This window comes from Aspergillus uvarum (assembly GCF_003184745.1).
Source record: "Aspergillus uvarum CBS 121591 unplaced genomic scaffold BO82scaffold_26, whole genome shotgun sequence".
NCBI classification, from domain to species: domain Eukaryota; kingdom Fungi; phylum Ascomycota; class Eurotiomycetes; order Eurotiales; family Aspergillaceae; genus Aspergillus; species Aspergillus uvarum.
The window spans coordinates 228956-244005 of NW_020291323.1; the positions used below are offsets into that span (position 1 = coordinate 228956).

Sequence of the window (15050 nt, forward strand, 5' to 3'; positions counted from 1 at the left end):
GCCGTGCTCGGGATCGCGAATTCCCCATTCACCTCATCCACCTGCACTCCCTGTAACACACAACTTCAGAGGGCTTGTTCTACAAGTGCTTTCTGCAGCCGTTGACATCTGTTACTTGTGAAGGTATTTTTGATGCTTGCGGATCAAACATATGTCTCCTCTGAAACCAAAAATGCCGTCATAGAAGAATTTTCTTCAAAGGCAGCATTACCCTGAAGAGAATCCCCCACTCCACTCAGTCATCCGTGACCAATGGTGAAGGAAACTGAAGAAACCGGGCAGAAAGCGCCGAAGCCCTGCTTGGATCGCAGAAGGCATGGCAACCATCCCCCAAGAGGCGCCACACATGGCACGATGTCAACGATGAGAACTTCACTTCCTGTGCGAGCGAGCCACATCCTCGGGTTCTGCAACCGCAACCCCACAGAATGCTCCCCACGGAAAACCAATTGCTGCAGAAAAAGGGCAGGGGAGGGCAAGAATTACCGACAGCCAGCTGGCCCCACCATGACCGCGCCGAGGGATACGAGCCTGTCACGAAGCGCCAAACCCGCCACCAAACCGCGTGACTCGGATAGGCCCGAGCGTCGACCACCACCTCCAGAGTTGAATTCCTCTGGATTCTTGCTTTGTAGAAAGAACATCATGGAATTGCCGGGGTTTTGCCGAGGGGTGGTGGTGGTGGTGGTGGTGGGCAGCACGGCTCGGCTGGTACAGCGGCGGCATTGGCTGAATTCCCTTCCATTCCTCGTGGAGTCCCCGCATTCTCCCCTTTCTTGCTCCATCCCCGGACTCGGTTTGTCCCCGAACCCCAACCCTAACTTCTGGATGTCACACTTCACGCTCCACTTGAGAGCTCTACCTCTGCTGTTTTCCTCCCTCCTAGCATCGGAGGCGACGAGTTAGACTTCAGTCACCGGGCTTTTCTCGTGCCATGCCAGTTTTCCACGCCGCATGCCAAGCTCGGCCCACGCAGACGGTGACACCCTCGTCACGGTCACCAGTCATGTTCGCCCACCATGACGGCAGTTGGGACCTTGAGGTGGCCGATTGTTGGGCGGAATGGGCCAGACAGGGTGGACTGCGGAGTCGGCGTGGATTGAGCGATTCTCCAGGTTGGAATCGTGTCTATATAAACAGCCCCCCGCAGCGCCTGCTGGATCCAGCTCCATCCCAACACATCCAGCTTCCATCCGCGTCGTTGCACACTCGACCAGAATGAAGCTCACCGTTCCCCTAACGGCGGCAGCTCTGCCTCTGGCGGGCGCAGCCGTCATCCAACCCCGTACACTCAACGTGACCGACCTCGAGCACTACTGGTCCTACGGCCGCTCAGAACCCGTCTATCCCACTCGTGAGTCGAACACTGCATCACCCGTCACCCATCAGCCATAAACTAACCTTCCACAGCCGAGGCCCAAGGTCTAGGTGACTGGGAGGATGCCTTCACCAAGGCCAAAGCCCTCGTGGCCCAGATGACCGACGAGGAGAAGAACAACATCACCTACGGCTATTCCTCCACCACCAACGGGTGCTCCGGCAACACGGCGGGCGTCCCTCGGCTGGGCTACCCCGGCATCTGCCTGCAGGATGCCGCCAGCGGCGTCCGCGGCACCGACATGGTCAACGGCTATGCGTCCGGCTTGCACGTCGGCGCCTCCTGGAACCGGGAGCTGGCCTACCAGCGCGCGCAGTACATGGGCGCCGAGTTCAAGCGCAAGGGCGTCAACGTGGCCCTGGGCCCCGTGGCCGGCCCCCTGGGCCGCATCGCGCGCGGCGGCCGCAACTGGGAAGGGTTCAGCAACGACCCGTACCTGGCGGGCGCGCTGACGGGGGACACGGTCCGCGGACTGCAGGAATCGGTCATCGCGTGTGTCAAGCACCTGATCGGCAACGAGCAGGAGACCAACCGCAACAGCCCGCAGATGCTGACGGGCTCGCACAACAACTCGGTCTCGTCCAATATCGACGACCGGACCATGCACGAGCTGTACCTCTGGCCGTTCCAGGACGCCGTCAAGGCGGGCGCCGGCTCCGTCATGTGCAGCTACAACCGCATCAACAACAGCTACGGCTGCCAGAACAGCAAGACCATGAACGGCCTGCTCAAGGGCGAGCTGGGCTTCCAGGGCTTCGTCGTCTCCGACTGGAGCGCCCAGCACACGGGGCTGGCTAGCGCCGACGCCGGCCTGGACATGGCCATGCCCTCCTCCGAGTACTGGGACGGCAACCAGCTGGCGACGGCCGTGGCCAACGGCTCCCTGGCCGCCACCCGCCTCGACGACATGGCCACGCGCATCGTGGCCGCCTGGTACAAGTACGCGGAGCTGGAAGACCCGGGCCACGGCATGCCCGTCAGCCTGCTGGAGCCCCACACCCTCGTGGACGCGCGCGACCCGGCCGCCAAGGAGACCATCTTCCAGGGGGCCGTCGAGGGCCACGTCCTGGTCAAGAACACGAACCAGGCCCTCCCCCTCTCGTCGCCGCGCTTCCTCTCCCTCTTCGGCTACGACGCCATCGCCGCCCCGCAGAACACGATGGACGATCTCTCCTGGAGCCTGTGGGCGATGGGCTGGACGAACACACAAACCTACCCCAACGGCAGCGCGGTGGACCCGACGATGCTGCAATACATCTTCCTGTCGAGCACCGACCCGACCGCGACGGGGCCCGGGATCGCCCTGAACGGCACGATGTACACCGGGGGCGGGTCCGGGTCGAGCACGCCCTCGTACATCGACGCACCCTTCGACGCGCTGCAGCGCCAGGCCCGCGCGGACAACACCTTCCTGGCGTGGGACTTCACCTCCCCGGCACCGCTCGTCAACCCGGCCAGCGAAGCCTGCCTCGTCTTCATCAACGCCGCCGCAGCGGAGGGCTGGGACCGCCCGGCCCTAAGCGACCGCTACTCGGACAATCTGGTGCAGCACGTAGCCGCGCAATGCAACAACACGATGGTCATCATCCACAACGCAGGCATCCGACCCGTCGACGCGTGGATCGAGCACCCCAACATCACCGCCGTGATGTACGCCCACCTGCCGGGCCAGGACAGCGGCGCCGCGCTGGTCGAGGTGCTGTACGGCAAGCAATCGCCCTCCGGCCGACTACCGTACACCGTGGCGCGCAACGCAAGCGACTACGGCGCCCTGCTGGGCCCGACCCTGCCGTCCACCGAAAAAGACAAGACGGAGATCTACTACCCGCAGGACACCTTCAGCGAGGGCGTGTACATCGACTACAAGCACTTTGAAGCCAAAAACATCACGCCGCGGTTCGAGTTCGGCTTCGGCCTCACCTACGCCGACTTCACCTACACGAACCTCGTCGTCAACACCACCACCACGGCCGCGACGAGTTACACCCCGCCCGACCTGACCGCCACCGTCGCGGAGGGCGGCCTCCCCTCCCTCTGGGACGAGCTGGTCACGGTCTCGTGTACCCTCAAGAATACAGGCAGTGTGGCCGCGAAGGAGGTCGCGCAGCTGTACGTGGGCATCCCGGGGGGTCCGGCGAAGGTGCTGCGCGGGTTTGCGAAGGAGCTGATCGAGCCGGGCCAGACGAAGGAGGTTACCTTCAACTTGACGCGTAGGGATCTGAGTACCTGGGACGTGGTGGCGCAGAGCTGGGTGTTGCCGCGCGGCGAGTATGGGTTGTTTGTGGGGAAGAGTGTGCGGGATGTGCAGTTGACGGGGTCGGTGAGTTTTTAGGGCTGGGCATGCGTTATGGATTAATGGGTGTATATAATGAATTCGATGGGTTATTGCATTCAAGTATTTCTCTTTTCTGTTCTTCTTCTGGGGAGGTGGCTTATTTAAGGAGGGCAAGTGGAGTTGTGTCAATTGCGAGGGAAGCTTGGATTGCCCTGGTAAGAGCATATAGTTACTATATGACAGCTGGTACCTATGGCGGCTGGGGAGATATCTTGTCGAGTAGTGAGTATCGAGGCGTGGTTGTGGTGGTAGCGGGTGAAGACGATCTACAACCGGTTTATACATTTCTTAACCACTCTACTCACAATGTACAAGACAGTACGTGACTACAACACAGGCACAAGCATAACTGCAGGTGAATTACAACTCACTCAACCAAGAATGTACATTACATTTTCTCCCTACTGGCTAGTATCACACTTCTATACACACCCCCACATCTACCGCAACCACCCCTTGGGACCGCCCCACGTCCCGTTCACCAGGTTGTTGTAATACACCCAGGGGAAGAAGTTCTTCTTGAGCTGCCAGAACGCCTTGCGCGGCACGGCCTGGTCGATGCCGAACCAGCCCCCGAACGTCTCCTTGGGCACGCCTGCGTACTTGAACTCGGCCAACAGCACCTTGCCGTACTCGGTCGTCAGCGGACACGAGGTGTAGCCGTCGTACTCCGCGTCGGGCGCCTTGCCCTCGGCTGCGCGCAGCAGGTTGCGCACCAGGACGGGCGCCTCCGCCGTGATGGCTGCCGTCGTCTTGGAGGTGGGCAGACTGGAGGCGTCACCAATCGACCACACGTTCTTGAACTTCTTGTGCTGGGTGGTGGCGTTGTCCACGTCCACGAATCCCGCCGCGTCGGCCAGGGGCGAGTTCTTCACGAACGCGTGGGGGCCCATCTTGGGGACGACGTGCAGCAGATCGAACTCGCGCTGCACCTGGCCCCCGGACCCGTCGCCCTTGGCGAAGGTGGCCGTGTTGCCCTCGACGGCCACCAGGTCGTGCTGGAACAAGCCCTCGACGCCGCGCTCCTGGCGCAGCGCCTCCAGCGCGGCACTGTACTTGGGCACGCCGAACATGCCCGGCAGGCCGGTGGCGAAGCTGATCTGGATGGCGGACTGGGCGGGGTTGGCGGGGTCGTAGAGGCCGGCCTGCTTCCAGTGGTCGAGGGCCAGCCACATGATCTTCTGCGGGGCGCCGGCGCACTTGAGCACGCCGGCGGGCTGGGTGAACAGCGCCTTGCCGCGCTTCAGCTTGTTCAGGGTGCGATAGACCTTGTCGACGTGCTCATATCCGTAGATCGACGAGACGAGGCTGTTGGGGTCCGCCAGCGCCTCCGGCAAGCCCTTGATGCTGTTGAAGTTGACGTGGATGCCCGGCACGACGATCAGCTGCTCGTACCCGAGCCGGTCGCCGTTGGCCAGCGTCACCGTGTTCTGGTCGGGCGTGAAGCCGTCAACCGCCTGCCCGTACAGCTTGAGCTTCGCGTCCACCAGCCCCGGCAGCGGCCGCCGCAGCTCCTCCTTGGTCTTCACGCCGCCGCCCACCAGGGTCCAGCCCGCTTGGTAGTGGTGCCATTCGGCGGGGTCGATGATCGCGATGTCGTCCTGGGTGTATTGGCCGGTGTGCAGCAGCTGGTGGCTCACGTTCAGGCCGGCAGTGCCGCCGCCGATGACAAGGATCTTGTGGTTGCGCGTGGAGGCGGGAGTGACGGGGTTGGTGGCGGAGGGGGAGGGGGAGGAGGAGGGCGAAGCGGCGGTGGCGAAGGTGCGGAGGGAGGCGACGGGGGGCTGGATGTTGGCTGCGCGGGCGGCGCGGGTGACGCTGCTGCGAAACATTGTGTTGCGGATGTCACCGATGGTGAGGGTGAGGGGGGGGAGGGAGAATGGAGGAGAGGAGAGAGGATGAGGATGAGGATAAAAAAGAAGATATTCAGTGAAATTGTATGGTACCTGAAAGTCAACTTGATTGGATTGAACTGTAAGCCAATTGCCGGTCTCGGCGATCACGTCATCTCGGGATTCCCCTGTTTGTTCTGTCTGGTCTGTTGGGCCTGTTTGCTGGACACTATCCCCGATCCGGACACCTCCAGCCTATCCGGATTGCTCGATTTGGTCGGCGTCTTCTTCACCCAACTCAGTCAGTCGGCGTCTCACTCTACATATACTTGACTTCCAGGGCAACAATGGCATGATCAGCTGAAGAACGAGATCATATTGGTTCTTTGTACAATAATGCATCAATTATAGACCCCGAGATTCAGCTTCCTCGCACTATGGCCTGATCCTCACCAATCCATCACCGACCCCGCCGCAACCTCCTTTCTTAATGCCTCCTTCACGATCGCTCCACACATCTTCGCATACGGATTCGTCTGCACCGCCAGCTGCTGCGCGACCTTGTTGCCGAACCGTCCCCCCAGGAAGAAATCCCCGCTCGCCATCTCCTCCAGCTGCTGTGCCCCCAGTCCGTGCAACCGCTCCGGACCGCCTTCTCCGTGCGAGTGTCGGAATCTCGCGGCTTTCAACAAGAGATACCCCCGGTGTGTGTACGCATCTGCCAAGATGCGTGCTTGGCCCGGTGAGACGGGATCGGCGGGGGAGCGCGGGCTGACGAGCTGGATGGCCTGGGTGAGGTCGGCGAGAAGGGCGGAGGCGGGTGTTCGGTTGGCGGGTGCGAAGAGCTTCGTGTCTGTGTCTGTGTCTGTGTCTTGAATACTTGAGGAGGATAGTGAGGAGGATGGTGAGGAGGAGGAGGAGGAGGAGGAGGAGGAGGAGGCTGGGATTGGGGTGAGGTCGATCAGGAGACGGCGGGCTTGGGCGCGGTTTATGTAGGCGGAGGGGTAGGTGGGTGCGTCGGTAATGAGGTGGTCCAGGTCGGTGATGGCTTTCTGGACGGTGGCGAGCGAGGGCTCTGGTTGTTGGAGCGTGCGGATGATCTCCAGCTCGGCTGACTTGAGGGATTCATGCTTCTCTGGCGAGATGTTGAGGTGAGAAGGTAATGTGGGGAGGGTCGCGTCAATGGCGAGAGCGGAGGAGGGAGAGGATTCTGCGTCGAAGAGGGCTTGCAGGACGGCTGCGTCGTTGGATGTGAGGGATGGTTTGCAGGGGTCGATTGTGGTCATTGTGATTGTGTGTCTGCGTATTCTATGAAGGTTACGTGTAGGCAGGAAGGTGAAGGGGACTGCTGATGATAAACGTAAATGCTTTTCCTGTAGGAGACCACCCTGTGAAGGATATGAGGGGATGTTATCTATCTGTCCGGAGTATATCTGGGCTCTCTGGCCAGAGTCAAACCCGCGTCGGAAATGCGCGTCTAACCGTCCGAGACATTCAATCCGGATGTTTGCTCAAACACCCGCCGTCAGCCGGGCCTGTCCGTCCGCAGCCGCCACTCTTCCCTGCCTCTCCGGGAAATAGACTGGATCCTCACTCTGTACTATCAAACCCTCGGGACTCGTTATCACCAGAAGTGTCCGAGTGCAGTAACAGTGGAGGTGGGAATATCCGTCATTAGATAGGGTTATAAGCTTGCCGTCTTCCATCTGTAGAACTCCAACAGCAAGCCTCAGGATTCTTTCATTACACATTCAAACAGTACTACTTCCCTACTACCTGCATATCTCTCTACCAGAATATTGGAAAAGGCACTGGTACACATCTATCGACTGCCTGATAAGCACATCATCGCCATGGCCCCCATCGCCACCTCTTCTCCCACCACCTCCTCCCTCCCCACCAACACCTCCAGCCTCGCCAGCTACAAAGGCTACGACCATGTGCACTGGTACGTCGGCAACGCCAAACAAGCCGCCTCCTTCTACATCACCCGCATGGGCTTTGAGCGGGTGGCCTACCGCGGCCTCGAGACCAACAGCCGCGCCATCTGCTCGCATGTCGTCCGCAACGGCGACATCACCTTCATCCTGACCTCCCCCCTGCGCTCCCTCGACCAACTCGCCCGCTTCAACCCCGAAGAACAAGACCTCCTCCGCGAGATCCACGACCACCTCGAGCAACACGGTGACGCTGTCAAGGACGTGGCCTTCGAGGTGGACTCGGTTGATGCCGTCTACAACGCCGCCGTGGCCAACGGCGCCAAAGCCGTCTCGGGCCCGCGGATCCTCGAGGACGCCGATGGCCGGGTGCGCGTGGCCACCATCCAGACGTACGGACAGACGACACACACCCTGATCGAGCGGAGTGAGTACCACGGCGTCTTCCTGCCGGGATACCGCGTGGAGAAGGGTTCTGCTGACCCGATCACCGCTCTCCTGCCGGGGGTGCATCTGCGACGGATCGATCACTGTGTGGGGAACCAGGATTGGGACGAGATGGACAAGATCTGCCAGTAGTATGTCCCCGTCGAGATACCAGGATCATGAAACAGGAAACATGTGGGATGATACACCGACACTGACACCGCAATAGCTATGAAAACGCCCTCGGCTTCCACCGCTTCTGGTCCGTCGACGACAAAGATATCTGCACGTACGTTCTGCTCCCCCCCCCCCTCTCTCCCCAACATAACAGCAACCTGCTTACCTCCCCCGCCCGCACAGCGAATTCTCCGCCCTCAAGAGCATCGTCATGGCCTCGCCCAACGAAGTCGTCAAGATGCCCATCAACGAGCCCGCTAAGGGCAAGAAGCAGTCGCAGATCGAGGAGTACGTGGACTTCTACAACGGGGCGGGCGTGCAACACATCGCGCTACTGACGGACGACATCCTCGCGGCCATCACCAACCTCAAGGCGCGCGGCGTCGAGTTCATCAAGGTGCCCGACACCTACTACGAGGACATCAAGATCCGACTGAAGAAGGCCGGCCTGGTGCTGCACGAGGACTTCGACGAGATCCGCAAGCTGGATATCCTGATTGATTTCGATGAGGGGGGGTATTTGCTGCAGTTGTTTACGAAGGTATGCTTCCACACCCTTTTTGGGATGGTTACGAGAGGTGTAGGTTACTGACCCACGCAACAGCACCTCATGGACCGCCCGACGGTGTTCATCGAGATCATCCAGCGGCATAATTTCTCCGGGTTCGGGGCGGGGAATTTTAAGTCGCTGTTCGAGGCGATTGAGCGGGAGCAGGCTCTGCGGGGCAATCTGGTTTGATGGGGGGAGAGGGTCGAGGTGCAGCGTTCTTACGGTTAGCGGATGCATGGCTCTTGTATTATTGCTTGCTTGTACATTTGATTTGCGGCGGTATGCATCGTACCTTGCATGACGATTAATGATTTTCTGGATTAAGTGGCTAGTCTACATCTGACGTGTCGAAGATCTCCATTCTCCGAGTATTTTGCCCACAAGACGGATACTACTGTAGCTGCTTGCTGCGGATAACATCTGCACACCTAGTCATAGCACTATGATGCTGCTGGTTTGCCATCCAACGACCCCATGACCTGCACCCAGAATCTAATTTCGGCACTAATTTCGGTCAGCAGGTTTGAGGGTCGGTGCTTCTATGATAACCTCGGGAAGTCAAATGGGATGAGATGGTTACACTCGGATATCTCGGCCTCAGGAACAGATGCCGTTGTGACGTCAAGAACCCTATCCTCGAATGATAGTTTCAAGCCGCATATCCGCTGTTGGGTTGGAAGGGCGAGTTTAGGGTTGACGGACAGAGAGATAGTAAGATGCATTTAGATCTAGTACTGTTCTGCTCAACCACGGTTCATTAGCATAATCTTGGTGCTCCTGAAGATAATGGAACGGTTATACCTGATTATTGGAGGGCGCACACACAGTTTTGTACATATCAGAGGTTGACAGTAACCACTGTTCATTACAGACCAAGAAAGCGTAATGAGGCACAGAATTTACAGAGAGCTAAAGAGTTGCTCTCTCTGAATTGGTAGCAACACGCAATATGCTCAAATATGAATGCAGAGAAAGAAATCAATAGCCTTCTTCGAGCTGCACTCTCCCGCCATCAACAGTGGGGTTTGCTTGCCAGTATGCTCGTCAATCCACCAGCTTGATTACCAATCAAATTCAGGGCTAACATTAGGCGGTTTACAAGGCATAGGCAGTCAATAAGCCGAAGAGGTCATTCCAGTAAACAGACCGGACAAAGGCAGGTGTGGAATATTCACACAAAGGGCAGTCGCGTACCGCACCGTGGACACAAAGAACCATACATACCACTCAGGTCTAGAAGACACCCACCACCTATTTCGGTGTTCAGCGATGGAAAGTGGCATCTACACAACTCTACCGGGCCTACGTTTCGGGCAACTGCCATTTACCACGATATCTCTTTTTCCGAGTTGATACTGCCCCCTCAACCACCAATCCAGCCTCCTCCCACCATCCACCTACCATTATCAAGACAAGATAAAACTCCTCCACGAGCAAGATGCTAGACATCAAAGAAGACGACTCTGCCGATAAACGCGCAGAGGTGAAAATACCTATTCCGTCTCCAAACGATGGAGCCCCAGCAGCCAGCACCTGCACCCCCAAGCCCTCCTCGAGCCCCCAACCCCAGCCCTCGCCCAGCAAACTCCACCTCCTCGATCTCCAACAACAGCAGAACCTGGCTCGCGAAGCAGTATCCCAAGCAGCGATGGAGCGCGAGAGCAAGTCCCCCAAACCCCCCACCCATCCAGTCCCCAAGCTAATACCACCTCCAACCGCCACAGACCTGCACAGCAAAGTCACAATCCAAACGCACCACATCCACCGCCCGATCCAGCTATCCTCTCAGTCCACAGCCACCCCGTCCAGCCCCTCAACCCACCTCCCGCTAACCGCGCGGGTCTACGCCCCCAAACCCCAAGGCTACACCCCGCTCCACCTCCCCGTCTACCTGTACTTCCACGGCGGCGGCTTCTTCACGGGCACGCTGGACAGCGAGGACGCAACCTGCGCGCGGCTCGTGGCCGCCCTCTACGCCAAAGGCCGTCCGATCATCCTGGTGAGCGCGGACTACCGCAAGACGACGCAGGTGAGCTTCCCGGACCCCTACGAGGATGCGTGGGAGGTGTTCGCCTGGCTGGAGCGGCGCATTGCCTGGTTGAACGGGGACCCCACGCGGGTAATTGTGGGCGGGGAGGATGCCGGGGCCGCGCTGGCGGCGTGGGTGGCCTGGTTCGCGCGCAGTAATGTTGCTGGGCGGCTGGAGGTGGAGACGAGGTCCGAGAGGGTGATCAAGGTGCAGGCGCTAGTGGTTTGTAATCCCTGGATGCCGTTTTTGGATCGGTTGGAGCAGGATGGCGCGGATCTGGGGGAGGGTGGGGTTGTGGAGCTGGATACTGGGGATGAGAAGGGGAAGGAGAGAGAAACTGAGGGAACGGAGGTGGGAAAGGGGACTGCAGCTGGATCCGATTTCTATCACGCGCTGCTGAACGCCTACCGTGTTGAGCCGGGTCATCATGGGATCGGCATGTGGACGGCGCTGGAGGCGATACCGCACACGTATCTGTTGACCTTTGCAGAGAGTCTGTTGCGGCGGAGGCAGCTGCTATTCGCGACGCTGCTGATGCGCGAGGGGTGAGTGTCTTTCCTTTCCAATTGCGAAGCAGTTTTGGTTTGGAGTTGGGGGATGGTTAGGTTCATGCTGACATTTTTGACCTCACTCCTAGGGTTAATGTGGCAATGAGAGTCCTGCCTGGCTCGCCGCACGAAACCCAGGATCTGGACATCCTTCCAAGCTCCCACCCCTGGGGTCCTGAACTGGTCGAGGCACTGGAGTGGTGCTTGCGGTTCCCCCACGGCCAGATGCGACCTCCCGGATCTGTGAATACTGCCGGTGTGGTAATGGCCTCTCTTCTCCTCGCGATTCTCTATCTCTATCTGACTGATATAGTGAACACGCATCTCACCGATATACGGCTTTAGATAGGTAGCTAGGCAGATATGACATCCGATGGAGACCTTTTGTGAGAGATCATAGTACGTTGGCTCAGTATAGAATCATTGCATGTACCAAAGCCAGGCTGTACACAGCATGGTGGATGGTCAAGAAAGCGATTGGTGACGCAATTGGCCAATGATTGCATGATCCAGTTCCAAGGCACGGGCAGCCGATTGCCTGGTTCAACTCGGCTACCGCAGCCATAATTTGCGATGACCCTTGGGCAGAAACGATGAGAGCAGATGCAGTGATATCAGCAGTACGAGATAGCGTAGCTGTCTGGCCTGCTGGAGTAGGATCCGATGCTACGGCGGCAATCGCAACCGAGATGGGCCGATCGGGGAGTGTGGGGGGTGGGGGTCATTAGACAGACGCTGAACAGGAAAGCTGTTGTTGGATCCCAGGAATACCTTGGGCCTCAATTCAGGAAGGGCTGGCTCTCCATTGACCTCGCCAAGGGAGCCTCTGGCACCCTTCGCCAGCCTCCTCACGTCAGGGAACAACTGCTCGTACTTGACCATCAGCATGGCGAGTACCAGAGTCAATCCTAACACGGGGACTGCTATGAATGGGTACAACCAGGGGCCCGCGTTCAGTTTGGGAAGAGTAAAAATCGTCTGGTACAGTCTTTGTTAATGGCTACTGGGCCCCAAGTACATCCTCATCAAGCCTCACAGCAGAACTGGAACGCCAAGGTTCGAATTCGGTTTCAGGATCGTGTCGAAGGTAATGTTAATATTGGTCATCCGAGGTAGACTCAAAGCGTTTCCTGGGTGAAGGTATGGATTGGTGTAAGATAGTCACTAGCATCTTGGATCCTCAGAAGAGAAGAACTCAGGCGCGTGGTCTTCGATGCAAGTCTCAACAGACATTTTATACACTACTTTGCATCATCAGCTTGGTGCCTAAAACAGCCTGATGGATTCCAGGCCCGGCGTGAAGGATCTGCGCCACCAAAATGAACATGCATGTCTAAGCCTTGCAGCCCTTCCCAGGACCATGCCGTGCACGAGGCGGGTGAGCCAAGTCCTGAGTCTCTGGAGCTGTCACACACATCTTCAGAATATCAGCCGATACAAGAAGAGTCGCTGGATGAAGAGCTTTACACAGTATAGGGACCCATTATATGGGAGTTGACTCGTCGGACGTCCGAGATAAGGGCTCCTTCCCTGCATCCCTGTAGAAGAGGCGGATTGTATTAGATGGTGATTGGCTGTCTATCAGACTTTTTGTGTACTGTGTATGAATTGCTAATACCCTTGATTCTAGTGATCACTCCTAGGCTGGCTAACAAGGCCGTATCACCATACCATCCATCTACAGTCCCAAGCAATAGTCTCACGCTTGATGCATGCCGCATTTTATCGCTACCAGGGAGCGTCCCCCCCTACCAATCCGTACTACTCACCGGCCACCCATTCACCATACTATACGCCTCCAACGGCGTCGTCCCATTCAAGGGCTCGTAATGCATCCGCTCCCCACAATTCTCCTCCTCCTGTGACTCCATACACCTTCCCTGCAGCAACACCGCGACATGCGCGCCGGCCTCCCGCCCCTCGAACCACGCCCCATGCAAAAACCCAAAATACGGGGCGCTGGTCGCCTCGCCCGCGAACCACAGACGGCCCGCATTCGCCCGCAGGTTCTGGTGCATCTCGAGGGTCGTCCCCGCCGGCCAGTTGGAGTAGCTGCCGTAGGCCCAGGGCTCCTGCGACCAGCGCGGGTAGGTGACCTCCGTCGGGTGCGGGATGGTTCGGTCTGGAAACATCTCGCGGAGCACCTCCAGAATCTCGGCGGTGGTTTGGGCGGTGGATTGACGTTCCACACGGTAGGCTTGTTCGTCGACGACGGTGACGACCAATATATTCGAGTCCGGCAAAAAGGTCGGCGAGGAGAGGGACTGGAAGATCGGGTAGTAGCCCCGGGTGGTCGGGGAGGCGTACAGGAAGAACTGGGTGTCCGTCGGCCAGAACGTATCGGGGAATTGCAGGAAGATCTTGGTGTAGGTGCCCATGTTGAATTTCTCGATCGCCGTCTGCTTCCATCGCGGCAGCGGGGGGCGGAAGGTCACGGCGTGGTTCTGCAGGACCCCCAGCGAGAAGGTGCAGATGGCGTAGGCGGCTTCGATGCAGGCGCCGTCGGCGGTGTGGATGGTCACGCCGTTGGGGGAGTGGTCGATGGTGGTAACGTGGGTGTTGAGTCGGAGACGCGGGGTGGGTTTGTTGCGCTGGTGGCTGAAGATTGCGGCTGCTTCCTGCTCGATGATGATGCTGTAGCCGCGCGGGTCCAGGACGAAGTGGTTCGCCTTGCCGAACTGGTTGAAGGTCAGGTTCTCGCCGGCCATCCCGAACACGAAGGAACTCGTCTCGGGCGAGGAGGCGTCCTCCCAATCTAGATGTCGCACACAACACAAGCGTCAGTCCACAGCCGAGCTCCCTTGGGTTGGGGGGTCACTGGAAGGGAAGCAAAAAGGGGAGGGAGTATGCCCTGTCTGCCTCGAGTTGGGGTTCTTCCTATGACGGAGTGGCGAAGTCTCATCGGATCATACCCCAGTTCCACCATTCGACCGCCTGGGCGGCCATGTCGTTCTTGCGAGGGCGCCAGCCAGCCAGGGCAAGCCCTGTGCGGGCAGTTTGGTCTTGCAGGTTCTCCATCAGGATCCGGCCGGCCTCGCGCGCGGCAACCTCGTAGACTCGAGCGTAGTCATCGAGGAGATATTGATAGTCGACTTCGCCGGTCTCGTTGTAGGTTCGCAGGGAACTGTAGTTGGAGTAGGTGTTGCGCAGATGGTGTTTTTTGGCCTGTCGGTTAGCATGGGTCGGCGTATACAGAATCACCACACCACACATACTAAAGCCCAGACAGGATTTACTATCAGTATAGTCAGTCTGTTGGTCGATCCTAGAAGAAATGTACCGACGACGTACCAGTATCAGCCGAACCCAACCCTTGTAGCTGTGATGGGGCGCAGTCAGTCTAAAGCCCAGCCTTGATGTTGTATAGTAAGTGCGGGGTGGAAATACCCAGTTAGCCCCGAACTCCACCGCATACGGTTTCCCGTCCTTATCTTTCCCAAAGTCCGTATGCCACACCCGACCTCCCAGCGTCTCGCGCGATTCCACCAGAACGAAGTCGGTAACGGATGCGTTGGTCAGGGCTTGCTGCTCAGGTTAGTCGGTTGAGCCTGGCGCGAGGGTTACTCAACACCACACCCACATACCGCTGCAGCCACCCCGGCCATCCCACCTCCCCTGAGCCAGTTAGTGTCCAGACGATCTTCCACGTCTACCTAAATTCCAATCGACTTACAGAATGGCCACGGTCGTTTGCATGCAGGTGTCGCCGGTCAGAGGGGTTTGCGCGACATAGGCACCGCCGGGTCGCGCCCCTATCGTAGCGAGCAAGAACGTGAGGGGATTCAACAACTTCTTCGAATGTGAATGCATCTTCACGCCTACAGTACAGTCTACCAAC

At 58.5% G+C, this 15050-nt stretch overlaps 7 protein-coding genes across 7 annotated transcripts; 4 read left to right on the top strand and 3 right to left on the bottom strand.

Moving 5' to 3' along the window:
* The first annotated feature begins 391 nt into the window (after positions 1–391).
* On the top strand, positions 392–955 carry BO82DRAFT_75423 (uncharacterized protein). The gene has a single exon (XM_025641520.1). The coding sequence runs from the start codon at positions 508–510 to the stop codon at positions 904–906; it is 399 nt and encodes a 132-aa protein (XP_025492045.1). The 5' UTR covers positions 392–507; the 3' UTR covers positions 907–955.
* A 122-nt stretch (positions 956–1077) lies between these two features.
* On the top strand, positions 1078–3757 carry BO82DRAFT_432238 (beta-glucosidase). Its single transcript, XM_025640774.1, has 2 exons — positions 1078–1354; positions 1411–3757. The coding sequence occupies exons 1-2, from the start codon at positions 1219–1221 to the stop codon at positions 3708–3710; spliced, it is 2436 nt and encodes an 811-aa protein (XP_025492046.1). The 5' UTR covers positions 1078–1218; the 3' UTR covers positions 3711–3757.
* A 311-nt stretch (positions 3758–4068) lies between these two features.
* Positions 4069–5825, bottom strand: BO82DRAFT_354313 (NAD(P)/FAD-dependent oxidoreductase). Its single transcript, XM_025635171.1, has one exon. It carries the CDS (start codon positions 5543–5545, stop codon positions 4154–4156), a length of 1392 nt encoding a protein of 463 aa, XP_025492047.1. The 5' UTR covers positions 5546–5825; the 3' UTR covers positions 4069–4153.
* An 80-nt stretch (positions 5826–5905) lies between these two features.
* On the bottom strand, positions 5906–6935 carry hmgX. Its single transcript, XM_025635172.1, has one exon. The coding sequence runs from the start codon at positions 6829–6831 to the stop codon at positions 5995–5997; it is 837 nt and encodes a 278-aa protein (XP_025492048.1). The 5' UTR covers positions 6832–6935; the 3' UTR covers positions 5906–5994.
* A 317-nt stretch (positions 6936–7252) lies between these two features.
* BO82DRAFT_354315 (4-hydroxyphenylpyruvate dioxygenase family protein) lies at positions 7253–8833 on the top strand. The gene is made up of 4 exons (XM_025635173.1): positions 7253–8060; positions 8138–8197; positions 8269–8626; positions 8690–8833. Exons 1-4 carry the CDS (start codon positions 7399–7401, stop codon positions 8822–8824), a joined length of 1215 nt encoding a protein of 404 aa, XP_025492049.1. The 5' UTR covers positions 7253–7398; the 3' UTR covers positions 8825–8833.
* Positions 8834–9822: 989 nt separating this feature from the next.
* On the top strand, positions 9823–11557 carry BO82DRAFT_392085 (alpha/beta hydrolase; the record flags this gene model as incomplete). Its single annotated transcript, XM_025638595.1, has 3 exons — positions 9823–10296; positions 10360–11209; positions 11302–11557. The coding sequence occupies exons 1-3, from the start codon at positions 10074–10076 to the stop codon at positions 11555–11557; spliced, it is 1329 nt and encodes a 442-aa protein (XP_025492050.1). The 5' UTR covers positions 9823–10073.
* A 1403-nt stretch (positions 11558–12960) lies between these two features.
* BO82DRAFT_283303 (putative flavin containing polyamine oxidase) lies at positions 12961–15022 on the bottom strand (the record flags this gene model as incomplete). Its single annotated transcript, XM_025631406.1, has 7 exons — positions 12961–13967; positions 14125–14377; positions 14428–14447; positions 14504–14531; positions 14600–14737; positions 14797–14827; positions 14886–15022. 7 exons carry the CDS (start codon positions 15020–15022, stop codon positions 12961–12963), a joined length of 1614 nt encoding a protein of 537 aa, XP_025492051.1.
* Positions 15023–15050: the final 28 nt, after the last annotated feature.